Source organism: Photinus pyralis, unplaced genomic scaffold (genome assembly GCF_008802855.1).
Source record: "Photinus pyralis isolate 1611_PpyrPB1 unplaced genomic scaffold, Ppyr1.3 Ppyr1.4_LG3b, whole genome shotgun sequence".
Lineage (NCBI taxonomy): Eukaryota > Metazoa > Arthropoda > Insecta > Coleoptera > Lampyridae > Photinus > Photinus pyralis.
Window position 1 is genome coordinate 25311942 of NW_022170510.1, and position 26428 is coordinate 25338369.

The window sequence follows — 26428 nt, forward strand, 5'->3', positions numbered from 1 at the left end:
TGTAATAAATATAAAACTATCACAGAAAGTTTACATAAGTAGCAAAAAGCATACAATTTTACAAACTGATCGCCTCTTTTTCGTTTTTAATATTATTATTAGACTCTACGTATGCAAAAGGTTTGTAAGGTACAAATGCAACTATGAAAAACGCACTTACAATCGAAATGCAGGAAAACAGGAGAAAAGCTACGTACAAGGAATAATTGTGATACAAAACCTGAAAGATTTTTGTAATAATAATGGCAAAAGCGGAAAAGCACATTATTTGAACTTTGGATACAACGTTTCGAGCACGCGCGGGGAAATAATCCGGAATTAACATAGTAGGAACTACAGCTAATCCAATACTGTGGAAAAATATATATAAACACAAGGAAACTAATGACGTGTACTTCCAATACGTTCTGTTAAAGTCGTAATAAAATGTGCAGACGTTTAATACTAAAGTGGCGCTTACGGCGATGTTTGAAAATAATAAACAATATTTTCTATTGAATTTACTACAATAAAATACGCCTATAAGATTGGAAATAAAAAATAGAACGATATATCCTATGGCGCACAACTCAGCATAGGGAAGTTGAGTGGCTCTTAGAGTCATTTGCGCGTATACTACGGTAGCGGGCGCGCCAGTAAACTGTTGAAAGAAAGTGAGGAGCACCACGACCGCGAAAGGCTTTCGCAGCTTCTCCTTTCGTAGCATTTGAAAAATACTGAAATTGTCCGCTTTTAACATAAGATCCAAGTTTAATTTCTGCATTTCAAAATCGATCTTAGCGTCCGACTTTAAGTACTTAATCATCGTCTCGGCCTCCTTCGTCTTTCCGAACCGCAAGTATTCTCTGGCCGAGTGCGGCAGAAATAGAGATATTGCAATTAGAACAGCAGTCAAAATCATCACAGCCAATGAAAACGTGGTAAAACTAAGAAAGTAGCCCAAAATGTAAGCAATAACTACGCCAAAAAGCGCGTAGAAGTTGATACATTTGCTTAAGACCTGCGCCAGTTGCGGTTCGCACAGCTCCTTGATGTATATCTTGAGCTGACCAGCGGCGTATCCGAAACTTAAACCGATTATAATCCTACTACTTAACAGATAGTATATATCGGCGGCAAACCACATTAGGATCCAACCGACCAGCATTCCGCACAGGCCCAGAATGATCCCGTACTTGGTACCGAAAAACGAGCCGTCCGAGATCAGCGTTCCGAAAATGTTTCCGATCATCAAGAAGCCGGCCACCATTGCGGTTTGGTCCATCGAGATCGGTATTGGACTTGTTAGCGCTAGCAGCTTTGGATAGGTTGGAGACGGCCATCCGAGCATTATGCCAAATGGTAGGCATATTAGGGAAGCTGAAACAAAATGAAACGTGTAACTAAGTTGTCTAGAAGATTTGGCAAATTTTTCGTATCTCGCCAAATAAAATAGATACTGAGTGACCCTCTCGGCTTCTTATCTCGAACACAGTGTAGGTACATAGGTACATTAGTATTTTGAAAATTGGGGATCTTCGAAAAATTGCTACTCCAAGATGAAAAACATAACTCGAAAATAATAACGTGAACACCCCGCATCTAAAAACGTTTTACATTGGCTGAAAGTATTAATTGTGTTGACTCTAGAAGTTGAAGATAGAAAGCAAAGGGTAATTGATTTAATTTCTAGAGTTGTCTTTCAGTCGCAGTTGCCGTAAATAAAAACTGTAATTAATTCGTCGTTTGCAACCGTTCCCGTCAAGATATTTCAATTATCTCCGTTGCGTCTGAAAGCTTTTGTCATTTAGCAAACGAGGGCGAATTAATACGAGTGTTCAGATCCGTTAATTCATTATTAGCCGGTTTTAGTTTCCTATGGTAATTTAAAACGAGGATTAAAACTGAAAATCCGTACGCCGCCGCTATTCGTTTCATAAGAGACTTTTTGCCGACCTTAGAAACTTAAGAGCCAATGGGTGTTAATTAGGATTATGAATTTAAAACTATTATCCCGCAAATTAAGTAAGTGTAATTAACGGCAGCTAATTAAATGAGATGTAGTAAACACATCCGATTAATTTTTTTATAATTTCTGGTCTTTATTTGTAAGCGGGCGGGTTTTCGGCCAAGGCTGCTCTTCTTTCAACCCAACCGATACCCGAACCCGGGATCCCAAAAGAAGCGCTCTTAATTAATTTCAACTGTTATGACCAACTACAGATTTTTAGGACGCCGCAGGCCGCACAATTAATAATGGAAGTTTGAATTTTTGGATGTAGGTAACCGAATACGGTGTGTGAGCTGGAAAACCGTCGATCCTTCCATGAAATACCGAATTTTATAGAAGATAAAGTGTTGTTTAGAAAAAATCTTTTGCCTTTGCTGTTTTGCTAGTTAATTTGTAAGTATCGTATTAATTTTGGATATTTTCCGTAAAACTTATTTTACATTAACCGCATCATATTGACCGCTTTTACTTTTTATCGTACAGAAATCTCTACAGCTCCGTATAATCGCAAGGTAAGCTTTTAACTACTTTCTGTTTCATTAATTATAAAGGGGGACATTGTTTCACTTTCCTGCGTTTGATTTCCCGTAGCTACCGCCAATTAATTTTGCCTGCAGTTCCGTTAGTGAAATCGCTACCGTGTCCATGTGCCGTAATTCTGCTTTCAGATCCGTCGTCAGAAACCGATGGCCGCTGACCGCAAGATCCCTGGCGATCGTTTCTCCGACGTGTTATCTGTGGCACCCGTTTCGCAGCAATTCCGAAACTTTGTCTAGCGGCAAGTCCATATCCCTTGGGGTGGTGCTCAAGTCCGTCCGTCCGGGACGTTCTGTCAGTTTCCGTTTGAGTCGGAAGTTACATATACTTAATTTAATTGTGAATTCTTTGTACTTAATTAAATTTAATTTAAGTAATTACACCGTTTAGTTTTAAATGATCGTCGATTGCGACCGAGCTACCGAAGTTCGTCGCGCACTCTCTTCCAACACCCCATTTTCGAGATATTCGAACTTACTTTACTGACGGATATATGACTTCACCTAACTTTAAATTTTGACCTCACCTATCGATTCCTCGCGTACTTATTTTCCATTGGAAGTGCCCTTTTCCGGCGCCCCATGTTCGAGATATTTTCATTTGATGATTTCACCTTACTGATGAATACATCGTATTTCCCTTTGTAAGTGCCCTCTTCCAACCTTCGTTTTCGAGTTATTACCATTTGAAGATTTGAATCTACCGACGCGACGCGGTGTATCACGTGTAACAGGTGGCCGCTTAAGGCTTAGAAATATTTGGTGTAGAATTTACAAATTTGCAAGTACAGCAAATTTTATAAGTGCATCGCTTCATAGCGAAAAAGAACGAAATTAAAATGCGATAGAATGAGGCGCCTTCAGATAAGAAGCGAGTGTACAGGCAGATACGATTCAAAACGCCACAGCGTTGCCGGTTCTAAAGATCGTTCTTACGGAGCATGAGGAGTGACTTTCTGCTATACCTTTACATGTATAAAAAAATCGTGGCCGATGCTAGATCTGCGACGGGTCCGTTTCAGTAGTTTTTTGAGTGGAAGAGAGTGAGAGAGAAATTCTTCGCTGAACCTTCAAGACGAACCTATATAAGTCGGGCGCGGCATTTTAGATCGCGTAACATTTATTTTCAACTGAATGTTTTAAGACGAATCCGTATAATCGAGTGTTGGATGGTTTAATAGCCGCGTAATCGTACGTAATATTTTCATCGCGAAAGTTTGAAGTTAATTCCCGAATTACAAGGGAAAACTGTGTCGCCAATTCGCCGAAATTATTGTCGTTTGAGCTTTTAAATCCTTTGCGAGTGGCCATCGCGAGTAAAACTAATAAACAACTCCTATATTTGACTATTTGAATTGCAACTCTGGGGGAAATACGCATATAACTGGTTTGTTTTGTTTAAAGTTGTATTACGGTGTTTGTTGTTTTCCATTTACAATTGTTTATAAATGCGTAGTTTTCGTAGTCGTGTGCCATATGGAATTTTATTATCGGGCAAAAGTTAATTAATTTCAAGAAAACGCATATCTGGTGCTGATAACGAAGACGCATGTGTTTCGAAAAATTGCGCGTTTGTGGTGGAGAAGTGGGGACGTTTAGCGCGTTGCGTAGTGGTTGGCGTTTATCTATAATCTGATCGTTATTCGATATTTATTTTTTTTAAGGCAGAGTTTATTTTATAGTGGAAGTGGTGCTTCCGTAGATACTGGACAAAGAACAAAAAAAAAACAGGGCTGCGAGTTTCAGCACGGTTGAAGAGTGTGAACATTTTTTCTTTACGCTCTGAAGTCAGCCCTATTTATCTATTTGAAGACGCAGTTTTTTATAATAAATTTGTGCAGATCCAACCAAAGTTGTGTAAGAAGCTTGACGCGTGTTGTCCGATTACAGAAAAGTTTCGTCGAGATGAAAAAGGAAGCAGTGGTAGTGCACCGCGAGGTCTTTTGTGAAGGTTCTCTTCTTATTAAAAGTTATAAGTTTCTACCGTCCGAATAGCCACTGAAAATTTTCCATCATGTTCATCAAGTCAGTTTTGTTTGTCATCTAATTCTGGTTTATAAAGGAAAGTGAAGTCCAGAAGCTGTCAGCGTTTGTATGTGAGTTAAGTGCCCCTAGCATTGCAAACCTTATACGACCAGATAATTTTCATTATTAAAAAAAACTGTAAAGTAGTTTTAAGATTTATTTTAATTGTCGGCCACCTGCGTGCGGAGTAATATGTAAGCTTTTCTTTCTTTAAGAGATTTTATTTTATTTCGTTCATGTGTTTCAGAATAAATTTTTCTCGTTGTCAATAGATTAATTGTGTATTTATTCAAATCCATTGTACGACCCGTATAGAGTTTTCATGTCAGATTTTTCTTTTCGTGCCAAAGAATTGTCAGGTGTTAATGAAAATTTGTTTTGAATTGATCCAGGCTACCGAGTCTTTCAAATTTTTAATTTAAAGTCAACATTGAGATATTTTTTGCGACGGAAGCCGAAGGTCTACGAGGAAAATAGGTTTTTTTTGTTTTGAGCCAGCTGGAGAGGTGTTTCGTGGGTGGCATATTTTTGTACTGACACAAAATGCAGAAGTTGGTGCACAAATTAGCACAAAACGATCACAGATTAATGTGCACTCATTCGTGAACAATGTGTTCATGTATTTAGGGGAACCACTTCATCCGAAAAATTAGTGATTCTTTAATATTTGATTTCAACAAAACAGATTTTAAACTGCAACATTAAAAAGTAATCAAAACCAGAAAAAAAAACAGAAATTACCTCGGGAGAACAGGATGAAAAGGAAGAAGAGTAACAAGAAAGTCACAGGACTAACAGAAGAATAGGTAGAACAATAACAAACTGGAAAATTCAGAAAACCACCCCATATCTACTAAATTTTAGGAAACTGTAACCATTTTTGTAGCCCGATCAAGAATTGAAATTCGATTTTTGTTATTTTCAAAAATTCATTTTTGTTATTGTTGCGTAGATTTAATTGTGTGATTTATTTATGTAATATTACAAATTTATAACAGGCAAATTTATAACTTACGATTCCGACTTCACTAATAATCACTTCGACATCGATGTTGGAACTGCCATTAAACACGCTTCAATCCTAACGGAAAATTTCTAGAAAAAATCACTGAATCTGTCTTTAAACTTTAGTTAGCAGCGTTGCCACGTTAACTTCAATCGTAGTCAAGCTACAGCTTAGCGATTGTGGTACAACGCACACCGTCCTTAACTCTGAGCTCAGCATGTAAGACGCTGGTGCAACCGAGCTTGAATATTTTCGCAGAGGGCGTATCATATTTCAAGGGAAGAATGCATCGCATCCGCTTTCATTCCTTATCGCCCGTGACTACATTTTTATCGACTTGATGGCGCCCCAATGTCTGGGATACTCGCTACAATATGTTATTATACGAGTTGCCAAATTACGTCGAAACCAGACTGCTGCCGCACCTCCGCTTAAGGGTGTCCCATTTTGAAGTAGCAATGTAATGCAAAATCAAAAAAGAACTAATACAAAAATCTTGGTATAGTCCACCCTTTACAGTTCCTAAAAAAAATTAAAAAAGAAACGCAACATTTGGGATTTTTGAGAACGTAGTTTTAAACCTTCTGTTTATTTGGAAGAGATAGGTACTTTTGTCTCGATTGTCTCCTTCCATTTTTGCTTGTGTATGTATGCACCCTGGTATGTACCCTCTTTCGACGGTTGCTTTTCGAAATCGACGGACACATCGCAATCCTACATTCTTACCCCCCACGTTTTCTTTGTAACTACTTTCTTTCGCCAAACGCCAATACTTGTCGAGATATTCGCATTTACCTAACAATTTTTTTATCCTACCGACGGACACCTCTCGAATAGCTACCGCCTACTTCCCTTTTATAAGTACCCTCTTCAGAAGACATATTCGCACTTGCAATTTTCTTTACTTTCCATTTTCCCTTTGATTCTGGAGTTATACGAGTATAGTAGTGTTGACCATAGTGTAATGGCAAGTACCTACGACTTGTCCAGAACGATCACTTTTCCCGAGCGAGTATCTCCACACTCAGCTTTTGAGATTTTTGATACAGTATGAGTGAACGTACGGAAGCGTAGAAGGGTCACATCTTTTGTATTTTTTTAAATCATGATTTCCGACTTAAATGTCGTAATTTCGACTTATATCTCGTAATTTCCACTTCTATCTCACAATTACGACATATATCTCATAATTTCGACTTAGATCTCATAATTTGGACTTATATCTTGTAATTGCAACTTATATCTCATAATTACGACATCTCGTAATTTCGACTTCGAAATTACCAGATATACCTTATGTCGTAATTACGAGATATGTCGAAATTACGAGATAGAAGTCGAAATTACGAAATAGAAGTCGAAATTGTCAGATATATTAGTCTAAATTACGAGATATGTGTCGTAATTACGAGATATAAGTCGAAATTACGAGATCTAAGTCGAAATTACCTGGTGTATGTATATCGTAATTACGAGATATAAGTGAAAATTACGAGATATAAGTCAAAATTACGAAATAGAAGTCGAAATTGCCAGATATATTAGTCTACATTACGAGATATGTGTCGTAATTACGAGATATAAGTCGAAATTACGACATTTAACTCGGAAATCATGAAATAAAAAAAAAATGACCCTTCTACCATTGTTTAAATACTGCTTCTACACTTCCGTATGAACGTGGATGAAGAATCATTTCCCTTGTCCAGTACTATGAACATTGTTATATGATCGTTATACCATGGCTCGTGTCTAAATAATTGTTAGGCATCATATCAGTTTGGTTGAGAAAACGGTGAAACTCGATTGGTCGTTTTAATTTACCGAAATACTATTTTTCGATACTTCGTACTTAACTGTATAGTGATCGCCCGAGAAGATCATTCATGAGATCAAACAAATTGTAACAAATATTGAATATTGGAAGAGCTTTTTTGCTTTTGTTTAGTACCTAATTAGTTGCGTAATAAAGCAGTGTACACGTACAGTTGCCAGTTTATTAAAAACGATTGTATAATTTACGTAACGCGCACCGTGAGGAAATTACTGAGAACAATTTTATAGACCGCAGGTAGGTAAATGCGGCCTCGGAATAATAAAAAAAATAACTTACGTCTAAAAAGTTTCACAATTGCACTGTATAATTACCAAAAACCGATGGAAAAATTTGCATCATCCAACTCCTGAGTCTTCGTTCGGGCGGCATTTCTTCTCCGCGTTCAAAAAGAAGAGCGCTCTCAATTGCGGTCCCATCCTTAATTATAACGTTATTCTTTGTTGACATTGCCGCACGTTTAATTGCACCTTTATTGATATCCAAACAAAGTCGGACTCGATTGATCCTCGCGCCGCTGCCCAAATCTGTAAAACAGCGTACTCTATAACTTCCGCCCGTACGTCACTAACATTGTTCGCAAGACAAAATGAACTGTTACCGCACAAACGCGCCGAATTTAAGAATTTTCGTGGACAAATTAAGTCCAGTTAATAAATTGGATCTCATTGGTTCCGATGTACGTCCTTGATTTATTTGCGTGATTTTAATTAATTTCTTTTATGTAAGAAGTCGCCAATTTCGTAGTTAAGTGCAATTTCGCTTGGGAACACCATTGTAGAAAATTTCAAATATATTGCTAATGGGGTAATTTGTTGCGCTTCAATTAGGGATAAATGTATGTAATGTAATCAATTTACGATTTAGTCGAAGAGGCAATTTAAGAATTTTGTGACGTAACATGGTTGCGGTTTAATTAGCAAATGCTGCAATAACGTTACGTTGACAGCTTTTAGTATTCCAAAGTTCAGCTTGTCTCTTTTCCGTTGGGAAATTTATAGACCAACCGTGGAAATTTTTTGAAATAGGTCCCTGCTGCCCCTTGGTTAGGTTGGCACCTGAGAGCCTTGACCTGCCGAGTAAGTCGGAAAAGTCAAAAGACACTGCACAATGTAGGTAGGTACAGTACCATTGTTTAAAGCAATGACCTTACTTACCTTACCTAGTATTAGGTATCTTGAATTCTTGACAATGATGAAAATACGATGCACTCATACTTTACATACCACAAATTTTAGTTGCGATATTCGCTCTGCCGGAACTCAATAAGGAGAAAGTATACCTACATTTTTTGTTTGAGATCATGTTTGTACCTATAGCTAGTGCCAGGTCACCGTACACGCTAAAAATGGGGTAAATATATAGCTTTGACTCGTTTTTTTTTAAATTTATAGGTACTATTGGACAATGCAATAAAGACAATAGGTACAACAAAAATACATTTCACAATAAGAATAACCACTTAATTACTTTATATTGTGTATCTCATTATAAGGATTATGGACACTCATCATTTTTAGTGAAGGCAAGTTATTTTTTTAATGCACGTGTATAAGATTAAAAACTTTCTAATGTGTAGGTACGAGGGTCCGTTTTTGTATTCCCGGACTAAGCATAAAAACAAAAGACTATAGTAGTCCAGGAAATAGAGACTGAAAATGGACCATTTCCTGCAAAACGAGAAGTAGTTCCAATTTTTTTGCATGTCATGAAAGAATATCTGGTGGTTAAGAATCCAAGTTTTCGACCTCCCACCCCTTGTGCTTCCCCCGTACCACCCTTAAAACCAAAGAAATTTGGTTGGTTTTTTAGTTTTTCAATCATATCTTTTTATAAGTTCATTTTACAAAAAAATATTGTTATCAGAAATTGTAGACCATAAAATTCTACACAACTTTGATGTACACTACTTTTTTGTGAAATGTTTATTAACAGCGATATAGAGCTTCAGAGTTGCTTATATTTTTAAGAACTCTAAAATTTGTATGTAGATGTTTTAACCAAAATTTTATACTTTATCTCTATAATTAAGAGTTTTATGAGAAGATATCTTCAACTTATCGTGGCATAAATACCCTTACGCTGCACCCTTACCAAAGGGGATGCATAATAATTCAACTTTCAACCCTTGCTAGTGGGGATATTTGAATCACTGTGAGATTGTAGGGTTTTCTAATATACGTTTGAAACAAAAAAATTATCTCACTTCAGTTCAGCTTCATCCTTCAAATCCTTCATCCCCCCGCCCCTCCCCCCAACCGCGGTAGGAATAGATATTTAAAGAGGAATAGAAAACATATATAATAAGCGTTGTACTCTCTGACTAACTTCACAATCGCCACAAGAGCGTTTAAATATCTATTCCTACCGCGCGAGGGGAGGGGGTGAAACTGAACTGAAGTGAGACAATTTTTTAATTTCAAAAGTATATTAGAAAGCGCTACAATCTCACAGTGATTCAAATATCCTCACTAGCAAGGGTTGCAAGCATGGTTGCAAGTTTCATTATTATGCATCCCCTTTGGTAAGGGTGCAAAGTAGAGGGCTTTACACCACAATAAATTCAAGATATTTTCTCATAAAACTCTCAATTATAGAGATAAAGTATGAAAGTTGGTTAAAACATCTACATAGAAATTTCAGAATTCTTAAAAATATAACCAACTCTCAAGCTCTATATCTTTTTTAATAAACATTTCAAAAAAAAGTAGTGTATATCAAAGTTGTGTAGAATTTTATGGTCTACAATTTCTGATAGCAATATTTTTTTCTAAAGTGAACCATTAAAAAGACATGATTGCAAAACTAAGAAACCAACCAAATTTCAGGGGTTTTGGGGGTGGTACGGGGAAGCACAAGGGGTGGGAGGTCGAAAACTTAGATTCTTAACCACCAGATGACTGTCTGTGACATGCAAAAGAAATTGGAACTACTTCTCATTTTGCAAGTTAAAACCCTCTATTCCCTGGACCATAGAGCAACAACAAAATTTTATTTTCGATATAGTTCCACTGCTTTTGAATACAGGTAGAACGCCGTTTCAATAACATCTTTAATCCAGTATAAAAATATTAATTTGGTTGTTCCGAAAAATGGTACTCAAGAGAATTCGTCACTGTCTGTAAATTTTGTCCCCCTTGACACCTTGCGTCAGTTTTACGCGTTTCTAGCGCCTCCAAGGCAATGCGTCAGGTTTGCATAATACTCTCCCGTTATCGTACTACAGTGATGTTCATTTAAAAGTAGACATAGTCTAGGGCCTACGTGATAAAGACATCTAACTGGACATTTTGGGGTGGAAAAGAAAAAATTGGTGGAATATGTTCAATTAGGTGTCAGAAACAACATATTAAAAATCCCACCCCCCAGAAACCGTGTTTTCGCGCTTTTTTGCTGATATCTCGCGATTTATGAGGTCTAAATGAAATATTTTTACCTGAAAATATTTCTCGTGAAATTTTATACAAGGTAGATACTGAGAAGTTAGCCTAGGTCTACCTCTTAGCCTAGAAAATTCATAAAAGGAGGCGAAAAACAATTTTCGTGGATTTTTGCGGTTTTTTGCAAATATATCGCGACCTTCAGGGCTAGATGAAATATGTTTAGCTGAAAATGCTCTTCGGGCAATTTCATACGAGGTAGGTAACTGAAGAGTTCGCGTAAAGTCACCTTTCACCTTCAACTTTCATGTCTGAGGAAACATTCATTGTAAAACTAAGTAAGAAGTGGAACCCGCAGAGGAGAATGATTCTTCACTTATCTACCTCGTATGAAATTGCACGAAGAGCATTTTCAGCTAAGTATATTTCATCTAAACCTGAAGGTCGCGATATATTTGCAAAAAACCGCAAAAAAAGAACACGAAAATTGATCATTTTCGACTCCTTTTATGAATTTTCTAGGCTAAGACTGCTAAGAGGTATACCTAGGCTAACTTCTGAGTATCTACCTTGTAAGAAATTTCACGAGGAGCATTTTCAGCTAAAAATATTTCATCTAGCCCTAAAGGTCGCGATATATTTGCAAAAAACCGCAAAAATTTATGATTTTCGCCTCCTTTTATGAATTTTCTAGGCTAAGAGGTAGACCTAGGTTAACTTCTCAGTATCTACCTTTTATGAAAATTCACAAGAAATATTTTCAGCTAAAAATATTTGATCTAGACCTCATAGATCGCCAGATATCAGCCAAAAAGGGCGAAAAAACGGTTTCTGGGGGGTGGTGGGGTGGCTGGAGCCTTTTAGCACAGGGTCTGGGGAGTGGGATTTTTAATATGTTGTTTCTGACACCTAACTGAACATATTCCACCAATTTTTTCTTTTCCACCTCAAAATGTCCAGTTTGGTAATTTTACAGTCTCTATCGCCTAGCTAGACTAATACGGATTTGCATGTATTGTTTTCCCTATGTCTACTTTTAAATGAGAAAATCCTTCTAAAGACGCCTAATTTTATGAAACCAAAGTAACTTCTTAAAACTAATGAAGATCTGGCTGTCATATTAATTAATTTAAATTTAATCGCTTTGGAATCCTTATTTTTATTTTTGTTCGTGTGCTATGTATTCAACTGAGGAAAAAGTTGATATTGCCAATTGGTATAGTGCCGATAACCGTTTAAGGAGCAATTACTCTTTACTTTCTGTCTTTATTGTCACTTTTATAAGTACCTACCTACCAACCAACATATCTAAAAAGCAAGGCTATTGACAGTAAAGATATGAATTGTTTTAGTAAGGTGAAATTTTAATTTATCACACCGTTTGCATTAAGCACTTGGAATGCACAAATGCAATATTGAAAAATCCAGACGGCAGTACAGAATGCGTGCGCATGAGTTATTTTGGTTGCATAAAATTAGGCGTCTTTCAGAAGAGATTTTGTCATTTAAAAGTAGACATAGGGAAAAACAATACACGCAAATCCCTATGTCTACTGCTAAATGAATATCACTATATAATCAATTAGCAAAATCTCCTGAGAGTCCCAAAAAATGGTTGTTTTGTAAACTGCCACACAAGTTACCAAGGCATATATGTGATTACAAAAACAGCATAATGAAAAAGTGCACCAAATTCAAAACAGCCCAGTCCGGGAATATAAAAACGGCCCCTCGTATGTCGTGTAGATTCAATTTTCGGGATAGCAGAGATTGGACGCCATTCTCAACAGCTTGGCATGTCGTATGCAACAACTTGGCGTATTAGATGTAAGGATATTGGTTTAAGAGCATACAAAATTCAACTAATGCGAGATCTAAAGCCGGCCGACCGTCCGAACGTTTTAGTTGGTGAGCTCTTGGGCTTGCAGAAGATCCACTTTTTTCGAAAAAAATGTTGTTCTCCAATAAAGCCTATTAAACAAAATGCCCGTAAATGGGGTGATGAGCAACATGAAAAAGTACAACAGCTGCCATTACATCCATACAAAACCGCACTGTTTGAGGTGGTTTATGGGCCGGTGGAACAAACGGTCCATATTTCTTCAAACCAGAGGCCGCCCAGAATGTAACTGTGAATGGCTACCGTGATCGCGCCATGATAACGGAGTCCTTGGTGCCTGAAATTAAAGCTCGTGGTCTCAACGACGTTTGGTTCCCACAAGATGGCGCCATCTGCCATACAACCCGTGAAAGCAAAGAGTATATAACTTAACATACCTACTCTTTCGTGAAAGTATGACTTTACTACGAGAACGGAGATTTCCTGAAAAATTCATATCACGCATTGGACCAGTAAATTGGCTGCCTAGATCAAGTGACATCACACCTCTATTATTTCTTGTGGGGCTACGTAAAGTCCGAAGTCTACATGGATAAGCCGGCTACGATTGAGGCATTGAAGGGCAACATTACTCGAGTCATTGGTCAAATACCACTCCAATAACACCCCGCAGTCGCATAGAAGCAAAAGTAGTCTGATATACAATATAACCTGATGTTACGCGTGCGAAATTATTCCGCGAGTAAAGCACCTAATGGGTACCTGAAACCCTGTTGTTTCTTGTACCGACATTTCCTTTACCCAGAATCGTCATAAAACCTTCATTTTCACGCATACTTTATATCAGGAATTTTAGTTTCCATGGCAGACGACTTTTCTTGCCGCCTGTCACTTTAGTGGCCGCATCTGTCACTTTACCGACCGCACCTGTCACTTTTCGGCCGCACCTGTCACATTACTAAATGCCTACCATGCTGACTGACAGATGGACATTAATCAAAGGTTCTATAAGAAAATTGAAATTTTATATTAAAACACGATGCCGGGTAATAGTTATTTACCTAAAAGTCCGGAAAATGATACATTACTGGCGAGGAAATATTGAAGTGCGAGGCCCCTTTGGTACCGAGTACATTAATTTCCGAGTCAGGTAATGTCATTTTACTGACGAGTTTTGTATTAAATTTTACCCGAAATCGTTTTTATATAGAACTTTTGATTAATGTCATCTGTCAGTGATGACAGGAGTCATTATAGACATTTGGAAATGTCAAACATGCGACCGGTAAAGTGACGGTGCGGCCGGTAAAGTGACAAGCGGCAGGAAACGTAGTCTGCTCTGCCTCTGTCATGGGAACTAAAATTTCCTGACATAAAGTAGGCATGAAAATTAAGGTTTCAGGACGATTTTGGGTAAAACTTAATACAAAACTCTTGCATCATCTCTACACCTACTCAAACGGCGCGTACCGAACCGCAACGAATTCAACCGAACATCCATCTTTTGAGCCACATTGTGATAGTTGGAGCATTGAATAAAAAATTAAGGTTGGAGGCTCTATTGACCCCACTGACAGAATAATAATAATAATGTCTTTATCATAATAGGCGTAGTTCAGTCTAGGTCTTCTTCTCACAGAACCAACACTTAAGGCACCATTTGACCTTGCTCTCTACCGTATAACCAATTTAAAACCCACCTAAAACCAGTGTAAGTTTCTTTGGAATACTTCAATAAAAAAAATGATAAAATCAAAATATGAGTCAATTATAAAAGGAGGAATTAATTAATCCTTTCAGCTAAGTTAATATAATTTACCTCTTAATGAATTATTCCTAGAGTGGATTCACACTGAATATACTTAGCAAATGCGCATTTCTAAATCTTTCCCCTATAAACGGGTATGCTTGACTACCTCCCGAACGCTTTCTTTACAAGCTAAATATCCATTCCTTAAGAACAACTTGTACAATCAGGCATGTAGAAAAGTAAATTGTTCGCCTTTATTGCTTTAGTCTCATAACCTAATTCTGTTTATGCCCCACGTCATAAATTATTGGTTTATGCATTTAAACTGGTTTATTCGGAAAAAGGGCACGTTACGCATATCAGCAATAACGAGGGTCTAATTCTATACACCGCGCGTACGCATTCGTTATTTCTAGTTTAAAATTCCAGTTAAAGTTAAAGATTTTTTTGATCAATTTTCGGTTGTGCCATATTTATTTTCCTTTTCTTCATTAAAAACGCAAAATACCACAGTATACAAAGCTTGAATGTTGCTTCACAACTGACCTGTCGAGTCGCTCGGCAACAAGAAACCGACACGTAGCTTGAATGTTTCTGTGGTGAAGCGTGGAAAGGTATACGGTGTACATTGCACTGCATGTTATTAAGAGTTCAATAGGTGTACCAATGGCGTTGCTGATAGAAATTGTAGCCAATCTAGCACTATCATCAAAAATGGAATTTTAGCGTTTCATGATCAAATTATAATAAATTGCAACAGATGTAATTACACGTGCGACATGACCCTGGGAATCTAAATAGTTAGGCAAGTGTTGGGTAATGTTTACTTGTGTTCTTCTCCCAACTTTATTTTAAATCGAGCCGTGTTCGTATATTACTCATTCTTAAGCGAGTATTTTGATATAGGTACATTTACATTGTTCGATTATTACAAGCAACGACGCATGATTATTGAAGTTAGTCGATTATTAGCCCAACATTTGCAAAAGATAGACAGAAAAGGTTACCTTCCACCAAAGTCCATTGCTTCACAGTAAAACACGCAACGTTCGTAAGGGCTAAAAGTAGGTACCTACTTGTAAAACGCAAGATAACATATGCCGGGATTTAATGTTCATTTTCACACACATTTTTTTCAATACACGCTATTAGAACTGGAATTATTTTAAACCGATCTACGTCAGTTGAGAAGACGTAGGTAATCCACATTCATATTGAGATATAAAATGACAATCTTTCAAACATTTTCCGCGTTCCATTATCTGGTTATACTATATGTTGAATAGTTTTTAAAAAGGTTACAGTAGTTTACCAACTTCTTGGACACGAGAGTTCTAATAAGCAATTTTTGGAATAAGTTTTCTAAATGAAATTGTCGATTCCCATTTGCTCATATTTTGGTCGAATCAATCGCTCGGTTTTCAATTAGTATATCTCCGTATCTAATCAGATTTAGTGGGTTACAAGACAATCCTTTTAATTTAATGAAAATAGGTACCTACTGATTTCATCATTGTTATTCACGCTTTTTGTTGAGACGGATAATGTCAAAGTGGCGAGACGATCGATTGGGCAAATGCCGACGTTCTCCCGTAATCCCGTTTCGTAATAGGATTCGAGCAAGGTTCAATTTACGATAGGAGAGTCTTACCAAACGTGTCCAAAACACACTTCTGATGTGCACTCTGCAATACGGAACTCCCTGAAACACTAAAAGAACATATAAGCAATGTGGTGACGGTTCGTGCGAATTTTTCAAACTGATCGACAGTGCCAAGACTTGGTTTCGAATGCCCTAGACTGCACGTGTAGGTACCAAACCACAATAGATGGGATGTTTTATTGAAAAGGGCTGTGTACCTACATCACACCCCTAAAATCCATAGTTTCGCCACATCAAATATATACGTAAAGAAATCTGTGGTTTCGCGTAAGATCATGTATTGCTAGTCCAACTACGTGGTGTATCACTCAAAAGGTGAAGATATGTCAAATGTATCGTTGATAAAGTAAATACTTTATCAAACCTTGACTGTGAAATACTGAAATCAATGTCTTTTACATATATAAATAGACCTAAAAAAAGAAAGTGCCAAGACAGATCTATAAATACGAACAAGATAGCTGTAAAATGTCCGGTATTTATTTGCACATTTGCTAATCTAACTATTTGTGCTCAAGATAATATTAATTATAGATATGATTATAAGGTTTGTTTGATCAAAACTGATACGCGTATTACATGGTATATTTTGGACAAAGGTACATACATACCTACATCTACATACACCGGCTCGGATTTTTCAGTCAACGCAAACCATACAAAAAAATGTTCTTCTGATACAAGGGTCTAGTGATTTCGTACCATTTGCAAATCACAAGAAATCGATAAAGCTGACACTCCCACTTTTCCCAAATCAAGTAAAAATGTGCCTAATTTAGGACTAATTTGTATCCACAAAATTAGAATTTGTACCTACCCGCTTAGTTCCGCCGGAAAACCAATTTCTAAAGTGGGGGTGCTAATTTGAAATCGAGCTAGCAACTTCACTTTTCCATGTTGAAATTTTAATGTTTGCATCAAAAACTAGGAATTAAAGACTAATTTGTCTCAAAATTAGATGTTAATTGTTTAAACAATTTACAGATTTATAAATATGCAAATAATATGAACAATAATTTAAATAAAATTAACAATAAGAACACTCCATTTTGGAATTATTCGCAATGGATGTATTTCTTCTAAACCTCTCAATCGCTCTTTGTGAGCATCCTCTTCCGACACTTCGCTCTAGAAATATGAGGAATTAGAACCCATCATGATAAGTGTCGAGGAGGAGTGTGGTTGGTAGAAATTAATTCCTTTCGTTAAGACCCTTCATTAGAATACCATGAAAGATAAAATACATTTCTAACCCCCACCCCCTCACCCCGTCACCTTCTCATTTAAAGAAGGACTAACGGGAGAAAGTTATAGTTTGTACGGGGTGTCCTTAATAATGGTTACAGGCCATATCTATGGAACCGTTAATTGCACAGCTTCGGGAAAAAAATGTTGTTAACGAAAAGGGTCAAGAAAAATCACTGGAAGTTAGTTTCTAGCTTCGCCGGTAGAAGGCGCACGATTCATGGTTAAGTAGAAAATTTTTTTTCTAAAATATACCCAACAAACCTGCATAAAACATACATGCATAGCCATCTTGTATCAATTTTGCATCATTTTGATGCAGCACATATTGCTCTAGCTCATAAAATATGAGGGGTGTGGGAAGGGGAACATCTCTCTAAGGAATTTAATGTAACTTCGATTTAGGTTAACAGATTTTCACATCTTGTTGGAAAGAGCTCTCTTCCTGGAATCAGATTTTACATGGATAGAGTCTTTTTAGTAAATGTGATGAGTGGTAGAGGGCGCGATGTGACATTAACATAAACTTTGCAGGTTCTTTTTGAAAAATTCAAATGGAACGATATAATTATTATATGATATTATCAAATAAGATGAAAAAGTGAGAATATCAGTGAAAACAGCATTTTGATATCCAGGGGCGGACTGGCCCGGGGGGGCGGGTGGCGATTGCCACCTGGCCTGTAGGTCATAATGGCCCGTTCGAAATTTATAAGTATGTGCTGTATTTAGTTTCTTGCCCTATTAATAAATTATTAACACGTTTCTCTCATTGTCATTGGGGTTGATGTTAGGTTGTTCATTAAAAAATTCTGTTTTTATTTAGGTAAGTGTTTTACAATGAATTTATCATTTTTTGTCGTATTTTGAAAGTGCTGAAACACAATTATAAGCGACGCGCCTGGTTTGGATTATGTATATTTTGTTACTTTTAATTATCAGCTGCAATTAAAAAAATGTATTCTTATTGATTTTCGAGAAAGGAATACTTTGTGGCGCACCGCAGAGCTCCTCGCCCTCCCCCCCGCCATCTTCATTACACTAATACTTTAATGGCCCGTAACCTATGCAATTCCACCTGGCCCGTAAGTACCCAGTCCGCTCCTGTTGATATCTGTTTTCTAAGCAGAGATATGGCGAAAATACGAACATTCACAAATTTTAATTGCCCCTTCCCCCACCCCTCATATTTTATGAGCTAGAGCAATATGTGCTGCATCAAAATGATGCAAAATTGATACAAAATTGCTATGCATGTATTTTATGCAAGTTTGTTGGGTATATTTTAGGAGAAAAGTAATTTTTCTACTTAACAATGTATCGTGCGCCCTCTAGCGGCGAAGCTAGAAACTTGAAAATAATTTCCAGCGATTTCTCTTGGCCCCCTTTGTTAACAAAATTTTTTTCCCGACGCTGTGCAATTAACGGTTCCATAGATATGGCCTGTGACCATTATTAATGAGACACCCTGTACAAACCAATTCCTTTCGATGACACGTTTCATTAAGGTGGGTTCATAGCTCTCCGTTCATCCGTTGCGTTGATCCGTCAAACGGATAGTACATTTTGTTAAGGTTCATAGCAATCCGTCCACATTGTACATTTGCAACGTATAACCATAACCTAAATTTTATTTTGTACTGTACCCTCCGTGATTTTCAGTATGAAAAAATGGTACGAAAATAAGAACACGTTGCTATCTGAATATCACCGTGAAGAACGAATAGGCGAACACTGTTAACGTACCAAACATAACCTCACTCTTGTTAAAAACGGACCAACGGAAACGTAAATGTTCAACTTCAACCAACTTTTCCGTCGTAAACGGACGACGTACGATTTAAAAATTTGCGGTCTTCTGATTGGCTAACGGACAAACGGAAACGTATGAACGGAGAGCTATGAACTTACCTTTAGATCACTACTGAACGTGTGTTTACACCTTACAATTTCCTCGTGGGTACAAACAAATTAGTCCTAAATTCAAAAGATTAGTTTCTCGAGTTGTATCTATTGGGCTCCTAATTTTTTTGCATGTTATAATGAAAAACCCCAAAATCTCCTCGCTGGAATATAACCAAGAACTAGGTAAATAGCTTATAAGACTTCAAGCAAAGAGAAGCAAGAGAGATTGAAAGAGAGGAGATTGGAGCAAATGAAATAGTTGTAAAAGAAAGCGTTTAGGAGGAAGACGTCAAGGAGTCACGAAGTAGAGGTGCGTATTTTATTTTCTCACGTACCTATAAAATTCAACGCCTCTATAATCATTGTAGGTATATTTAATTTGTTTAACGGTCACTGCAGTTTTCAATTATATATCTTACTAGCGGCCCCGGCGAACTTCGTACCACCTTTGGCAAATTCCATTACTCCGTTCCCGTGGGGACTCCGGGAAGTCCTTTAGGAGTACACCTCAAAACGCCTTCGAAGAAACCCCCGTTGTAAATGTCAAGTCTCTTTTTACTGTAAAACATAAAATCCTGCTTTTTCCTGTTCCCGTTCCCGTGGGCATTTCGAGAAGTGTTTTACTAACTAACTTTTGCGGGCATACGTCCAACCATATTCCCCAAAGTTTTATCGCCATCGAATGAACGGTTTAGACAGGCATAAGAGACAGACACACAATGTTTTTTGTTTATATAAATATTAGCAGACCCGATGAACGTTGTATCGCCTATCGCGGCGAACCTCGTAGGTACGTATTGATACATTGACATTGCCTAACATTTCCATATAATCCCATTACAGTGTGCACATTTTAAATCATTTGAGGTTTTTGTGTAAGTTAAGAGATCGAGATGCCGTTTCAGGACACGGTACCGGCACATAAGAAGCGTACATCAGCGGGCTATGAGAAGTAAGGATGCGTGATCTTCTTACGCGTCGGGTGCAGTAGTTCATTATTAGTATAATCACACTGTGCACATTTTAAATCCTTTGAAAACATGCGCATGTTTTCGTTTCCTTTTTCCTTGAAAACACCTTTCGCAAGGTAAGCGTAGCAGTGGCGTAAATAAGGACTTGGCGGCCTTGGCAGCGCCAAGGGGCGCAGGGCAGGAAAGGGGCGCGGCGTAGTTTTCCTTTTCTCATTATTTTTATTGTCGCCTCCCCTCCCTCACGCGTCGCGCTGAATACTTTTCCTGAACTGATTTATCAAAATTCAAAATACTGTTTTATTTTTATTCGTTTTCCCCTGGACCAAATAAATTTTTCTGATTCGACGGTTGCGATCGTGAGAAAAAACGCTTCATCTTTGCTAATATAACCAACTTGGTAGCTGCAATAATAACAAAGTTAGCAATGGTGCCGACTTCGCCGTGAACACTATATATTTTCACTTCTCTAAAAATTTGTAGCAATAGAAAATCTCTTTGCCAATTATTGTGGAGGGGGGGGGGGCGTAAAACTTACGTTTGCCAAGGTACGTAGCCCACCTTAGTTACGCCACTGAAGCGTAGTTGTACGAGTACTGATAAATTCAATGTCAGTTTAATTGCAAAGATTTCTTCTGGCGATTAACCGCATTTTGTGTAATTCCCGAGTTAATGTTGGATCAAGTTTAAAGTTAGATTTGCCCAATACGCGTAGGTACCCGCCATTTGCATAACCACCTGTTCGTTCTTTGTAGCTGTCGCGTAGCTATTTTGGTTACAGTATTTTCCATCTCTGCGACTCTCTCTTTATAGCAAAACATGTTTTGTTTACATCATGGCGACGCTCACGCTCCACTCAGTATACTCAACATTGATAGGTACCAAATAAATGTTGATATCCGTTTATTGAAAGCATGGTATACCACAATTGGTGGTTGTGCGTTTATGATTTATTAAGTAAAGTATCCATGCATTCACAAAAAAACGATATTCTATACTTCAGCCGGATTTATAGTTCCGTAGCCGTAAGAACGTAAGAACGGAACCGTAAAATCTTACGTTAACGAAAATAATACGATTTATAGTTCCGTAGTGGCAAGTGCCAGCTTGCGCGTTAGCGCTCTGTCATTGTATGTCATCTGTCAGTAAGAGTTACGTGCATTTCAAAATAATAATAACCAACAAAGTGTCAATAATTATTGTAAATAAACGAAACGAACGTCAGGATAAACTCAACTGTTTGAATTATCCGAGTACTGCCGACGACAAACGCGTTAGCACGATTTACCGTAAGAAATAAGATTTGGGCATTTCCTACGTACCGTAACCGTTCTAACGCAACGTTAACGCGAACTATAAATGTTCACGCGCAACAAGTAGGGTTTAATTCCAAACGTTACGGTACGGCGTTGCGGATACGGAACTATAAATTCAGCTTTAATTCATTATAAGAAGGTAGTAGATGGCGCTGGGGTTGAAGATAAGCACACACAGGAAAAATATAAAACGGCACCAAATTATTGTAAAGTAGAAACATCTAGCACTACAAACACAAATCAATCTTTGACATTAACAGTTAATGACACTTCAATAGTTTAGATGCCAACAGAAACTACCAGCTTGCAAAATTCGCCACTCGTTTTATGTTTCAGCGTAATACTGACTTGTGTTTTAACCAATCACACTGAAGGTCAAATTTTCCCTGTTTTTACCCCTACCTTCTTAAAATGAATACAGTATGGTGTGGATTGCCCTCTACATTCCAATTAAGTTTATATAAGTAATAACTAGTGTGATTTGTGGGTCTAGAAAATATGTTTTCCACATTTCTAGTCAGATAAAATCAATACCAATTATATAATAAATGCATCCAAGTTTAATATAAATAATTTTGTGTATACATAGTTATGTACAGTAATACAATTGAAATCACGACATGGCTTGTAAAGTATTTGCATATTGAAATTCGGGACTATTCTCGTATTCGCACATGTCCAACGCAATTTCGCAACTCTCCTTAACCACTCGCTTGTTATCATGCAAGTACTTGGTTAATACGCTGAAACAATCATCACTTGCGATTGAACCAAGTGCCTCGGCACACTCGTGCCTGACCATTTCATTTTCGTCGCAATCTTCCAATGACTCAATCAAGAAAGGCACGCTCACCTCATCTTGCAGCTGGCCTAGCACGAAGGCAATTTCGTGACGAAATAAAGCACTACCCGATTTCAAACCGGTGCTGAGCGCAAGCACGGATTCTTTAGTGTGCATATTTCTCAACGCAAACATAGCTCTATAACGATTAAAGAGGGTTTCCTTGTCATTTAATAGTGTCGCTTGTAATTCAGCAACGTTCGATACGGACGCAGGGGGTGCCGGATCTACCGAAGCATAAGGATTTTGTGAAAGTTGTTCCTGATTGGCACTGCACAGCCACTTTATTCGTTCTAATGCAAGTTGACAAGTTTCCGAAACTTCTACGACAGGATCCTTGGCAAAAGTTTCCAGAATGGAAACGACTTCCTGCTTGCCAATTGCCCCTAACGCTTCACCTGAAAACAACTAAACTCGATAAAATGCCTTAACGTCCAAAGTAAGCGTACCTGCTTCGTGGCGGACCATCGGTTCTTGATTTGTATCTTGTAAAACTTTTACCAATGCTGCAATTGCTTCCTCATCTTGCATTTGGCCTAGACAGTAGGCTAACTCGTGCTTTAATAACGCCGAAGTATCCCTAAAGCAATCCGATATGCAATGAATGGCTATGGGTCCGCCGATATTTCTTAGTGTAAACAAAGCGCGGAAACGTTCTTTAAGTGGACGATTATCATCCTTTAACACGGCACCTATTGCTAATATTTGCTCCTTGGTAATATTAACCATTTTCGTCAAAGAGAAGTTTGATTTCAAGTGCGTTACATTTAAAAGTAATAGGAAAAGAAGTGAGGTTATGTCGCAAAAATTCAGTTCCACGAGTGGTGGATGTGTATAGAATACCGCCAAAATTGACCAGAGACACTCAACCGGTAATTGTTGGACCGGAATGAGTTTGTTGCTTTTGATTTCTTTTTTTATTTATTTTCCTCAAAGTGAAAAATCGCTCTTGGCTGCACTTTGTCGTCCGTCCGTTCATCACACGCACTCCTTGTACCCCAGTGAACCGATTTTGGCGATATAGGGCTCATTTGAAAAGGCTTGGTCTAAGGATTCCGTGAATACCGGGTGTTTTTGGTTTTGCGCATGCGCAGTGTCAAAAATTTGGTTTAACACATATGCAATGCTAACTTTTTTTTTATGAAGTTATTTAAATGAAATTGTAATACATTGGCACTTGGAATACAAGCAAATCTAACACGTTTTAAAATTTGGTTTTGCGCATGCGCAATGGCAACTTTCTTATTTATGAAAGCAGTTAAATGAAATATCATATCCTTGAAAAATTCAATGATCATATGTAGGCACTTTGAATGAAACTAAAACTAATACCGGTTTCAAAATTACTGTTTACGCATGCTGAATGTTTTATTTATGAAGGTATTCAATGAAATTTCTAATGTAGACAATGCGCAAAGCTATTTACGAAAGTATTTAAAAAAAGTTTGACATCTAGACACTTCGAATAAAAGTAAAACTAATGCCCATTTCAATTTTTATATTTTTTTGAATATTCAACGTTATATTATGTGTTGGTTGGAATCATATTGCATCTCTCCCAAGACGAGTTACCTTTCCAGATGCCATGATCTTTACGCGGGCTAGAACGTCTGAGGCCTTTTATGAAACCACGGCAGACCCTGTTCAGTTTTCTAGTAGAGCTTTAATTGTATATACCACCTCCTGAGCTCTAAAAAGACTTTAAGGTGCTCTGAAAAGTGCGTAGAAGGCTTCCATTTGTCTGGAATTTGAGTAATTTAGAAAGTACAACAACCTTTACAATCTGGATGCTACACGTACAGTGCATGTCCATCTTGCAGCAATGTCGACTGACTCCGCACAAAATTATGATTTAAAAAATAAAATGGGGAGAGTTTTCCTTTATTAAAAATGCGAAACACATATATAATTAAAAATTTCTCGGTCGCTTATGATTAGCCTTAGTCGATCCTGTAATTGCCGAAACACAAACTTGTGTAACTGCCAAATAGAATACTGTCTTAATGACGTCGATGATTTCCTTGGAATGGCGCAAAATGTATTCTCGATAGAACCAGAACGCCTTTGCAAAAAACATGTCTAGGGATTCGGTTAATGTTTCGATCAAACTGCTAACCAAGTGCGAGTTTTGGGCGCTATAACCGCCGGGATTAGTATATTTGAAATGTATCACGACTGTAATGCTTCTAGGTTCATCCAGGTATTGGTAAAATTGGTTGATATTCAATTGGATCCTGCTCTCCTTTGCGAAGAAAGTCGAATTGTACAAATGGCATTTTGCGCCTTTCAAGTACATTGTGCAGTCGTGGTGGTTACTGTTTAATATCTGAATTGTATAGTTCAGGTCGTGGAAAGACTCCTGCTTGCAGTACCGAACATCGTACCACAACATCTTCTGCTTGGCATCATAGTCGTATTTGACAATGTAAAGATTATCGGGGTGAGTCAGGAAGATCCCGTGGGAATCTTCATTAGAAGTAATTGTGAATTGCGCACTACCTTGCAAGAGGTAATTGTGATGTTTGAGAAAATGTTCGCTTATCTCCGCTCCAGATCCTTCCCATGCACAGTTATTGCTACCAGTGATGGGACAAGATGAAGTGTAATAAATACATTTCGATTCGTGCTCTATCGTTCTATTAAAGTGTGTTATCGCTTTACATCCACTCACTCTATTTGGACATGGAAATAAGACGTTGTTCAAAATTGCTTCTAGAGCAAATACTCTGCAAGTTACTGTACTTCTATCCACAGGCAAACACCTTCCACAAATGCAGCTGCCGTTAGGTAGGACTCTTATTGGACTGCTCGATAAATACCCGCTGCAGACATAACAACGTAGGTCTTCTAATGCGCTATCACTTAATTTTATAGCGGTCTCATACATTTAATAAATAATTACTTTTTATTCAAAGTTTTGTATAAAGGTGACGTTTCACCAAAATTTTGAATCGAGACATCTGAACTACTTTAAATGAACTACCGTCCACAATTTATTCATCTCAAAGAATAGCAATATCGAAAATATACGCAACGCTCTGTACCTACACAACAACTGAATTCAATATACAGAGAGTGCCCAACAAAATGCATTTTCAATTTGTTTAATAGGTCACCCTGTACATTTTTAGTTTTGAGTAGCCCTATATATTCTCCGATTATCCACAATGGTAGAACATAATTAGTTTGATTCTTTAATTATGATACGTTTTTTCGCTTCGTTTTATTAATTTCTTTAACTACATTAATGAAATGTTTTAAGGACACGCATAAAATATACGTTATGTAAACTACATACGTTATGCAGATGTTTTATGTAGTTAGTATCAGCACCTAGAATAATGTTGGGTCACCCTGCATGCATTTTCACTAATTTTTAACGGTAAATGTTAGTCGCTAATTCAGAATGAAAACAAGTTCGAACTTATTATTCAAGTTTGAAGACATCGATTTAATTTTGAATTATTTATTTAAAGGATGTGTAATTTTTGTTTAAATAAGTGTCCTTTTTTGTTTATTTTATTGTTCAGATAGTATAGGTAAGTTAAGGAACATCTGGAATTAATTGTGTGTAATTTTGGTAAAAGTTTGTCTCATCTCTCGTTATCTCCGGTCATTGCGATAACAGCGTCATCGCTGCGTAAGCTCAGTACTTTAAAGATAAGCAAGTTTCACCGATAAGAAGACAGTGCATTGTTAATGGACACATTAAATTTGATAAGAAAAAGGCACGGAACAGAGAGACGGACGTGAATCGTTGCTTATTTGGTGATGGACGTTAGTTTTGTTTTGCTGTAATGAGAGTTTTTCCACCATCAAGGGGCCAATATTACATCTGTAATTACAACGAACCCAGTGTCATCTAAATCGAAATTCAAGTGCACTGGTATAAAAGTAGGTGGTGTTGTTTTAGTGCGTCTATTTGAAAATCATAGTTACAACCGGATATTTTAGGTGATTAACTTTTTAAGGTAATTAAGATCGATCGCTTGTTGCGTGGTATGTTATTTGGCACTGAGTGTCTATTTTTATTTCAGTCTCATTTAATTGACTTTGTCTAATAAATTTGATTGTTGCTTGTGAACTTACCAAAGTTGCAATTTTTGTGAGAATAAAATCGAGACCAAAT

General features: G+C 37.4%; 3 protein-coding genes across 7 annotated transcripts; all 3 read right to left on the reverse strand.

Annotated features, from left to right (window-relative positions):
- On the reverse strand, nt 1-26415 carry LOC116166483 (solute carrier family 2, facilitated glucose transporter member 8-like). 5 transcript variants are annotated; one of them, XM_031481437.1, is made up of 3 exons: nt 16013-16097; nt 7706-7918; nt 3-1359 (listed from the first exon to the last, which is right to left on the reverse strand). In XM_031481437.1, exons 2-3 carry the CDS (start codon nt 7839-7841, stop codon nt 59-61), a joined length of 1437 nt encoding a protein of 478 aa, XP_031337297.1. In that variant the 5' UTR covers nt 7842-7918; nt 16013-16097; the 3' UTR covers nt 3-58. The 5 variants fall into 5 exon arrangements, with proteins under 5 accessions (XP_031337302.1, XP_031337297.1, XP_031337300.1 ...); XM_031481440.1 differs by lacking the exon at nt 16013-16097 and adding an exon at nt 26389-26415 and having other exon boundaries at nt 4-1359; XM_031481439.1 differs by lacking the exon at nt 16013-16097 and adding an exon at nt 15369-15419 and having other exon boundaries at nt 4-1359.
- Nucleotides 21996-23102, reverse strand: LOC116166487 (deoxyhypusine hydroxylase). The gene is made up of 2 exons (XM_031481447.1): nt 22749-23102; nt 21996-22697 (listed from the first exon to the last, which is right to left on the reverse strand). The coding sequence occupies exons 1-2, from the start codon at nt 23026-23028 to the stop codon at nt 22072-22074; spliced, it is 906 nt and encodes a 301-aa protein (XP_031337307.1). The 5' UTR covers nt 23029-23102; the 3' UTR covers nt 21996-22071.
- LOC116166485 (probable E3 ubiquitin-protein ligase sinah) lies at nt 24171-25252 on the reverse strand. Its single transcript, XM_031481444.1, has one exon. It carries the CDS (start codon nt 25184-25186, stop codon nt 24209-24211), a length of 978 nt encoding a protein of 325 aa, XP_031337304.1. The 5' UTR covers nt 25187-25252; the 3' UTR covers nt 24171-24208.
- Nucleotides 26416-26428: the final 13 nt, after the last annotated feature.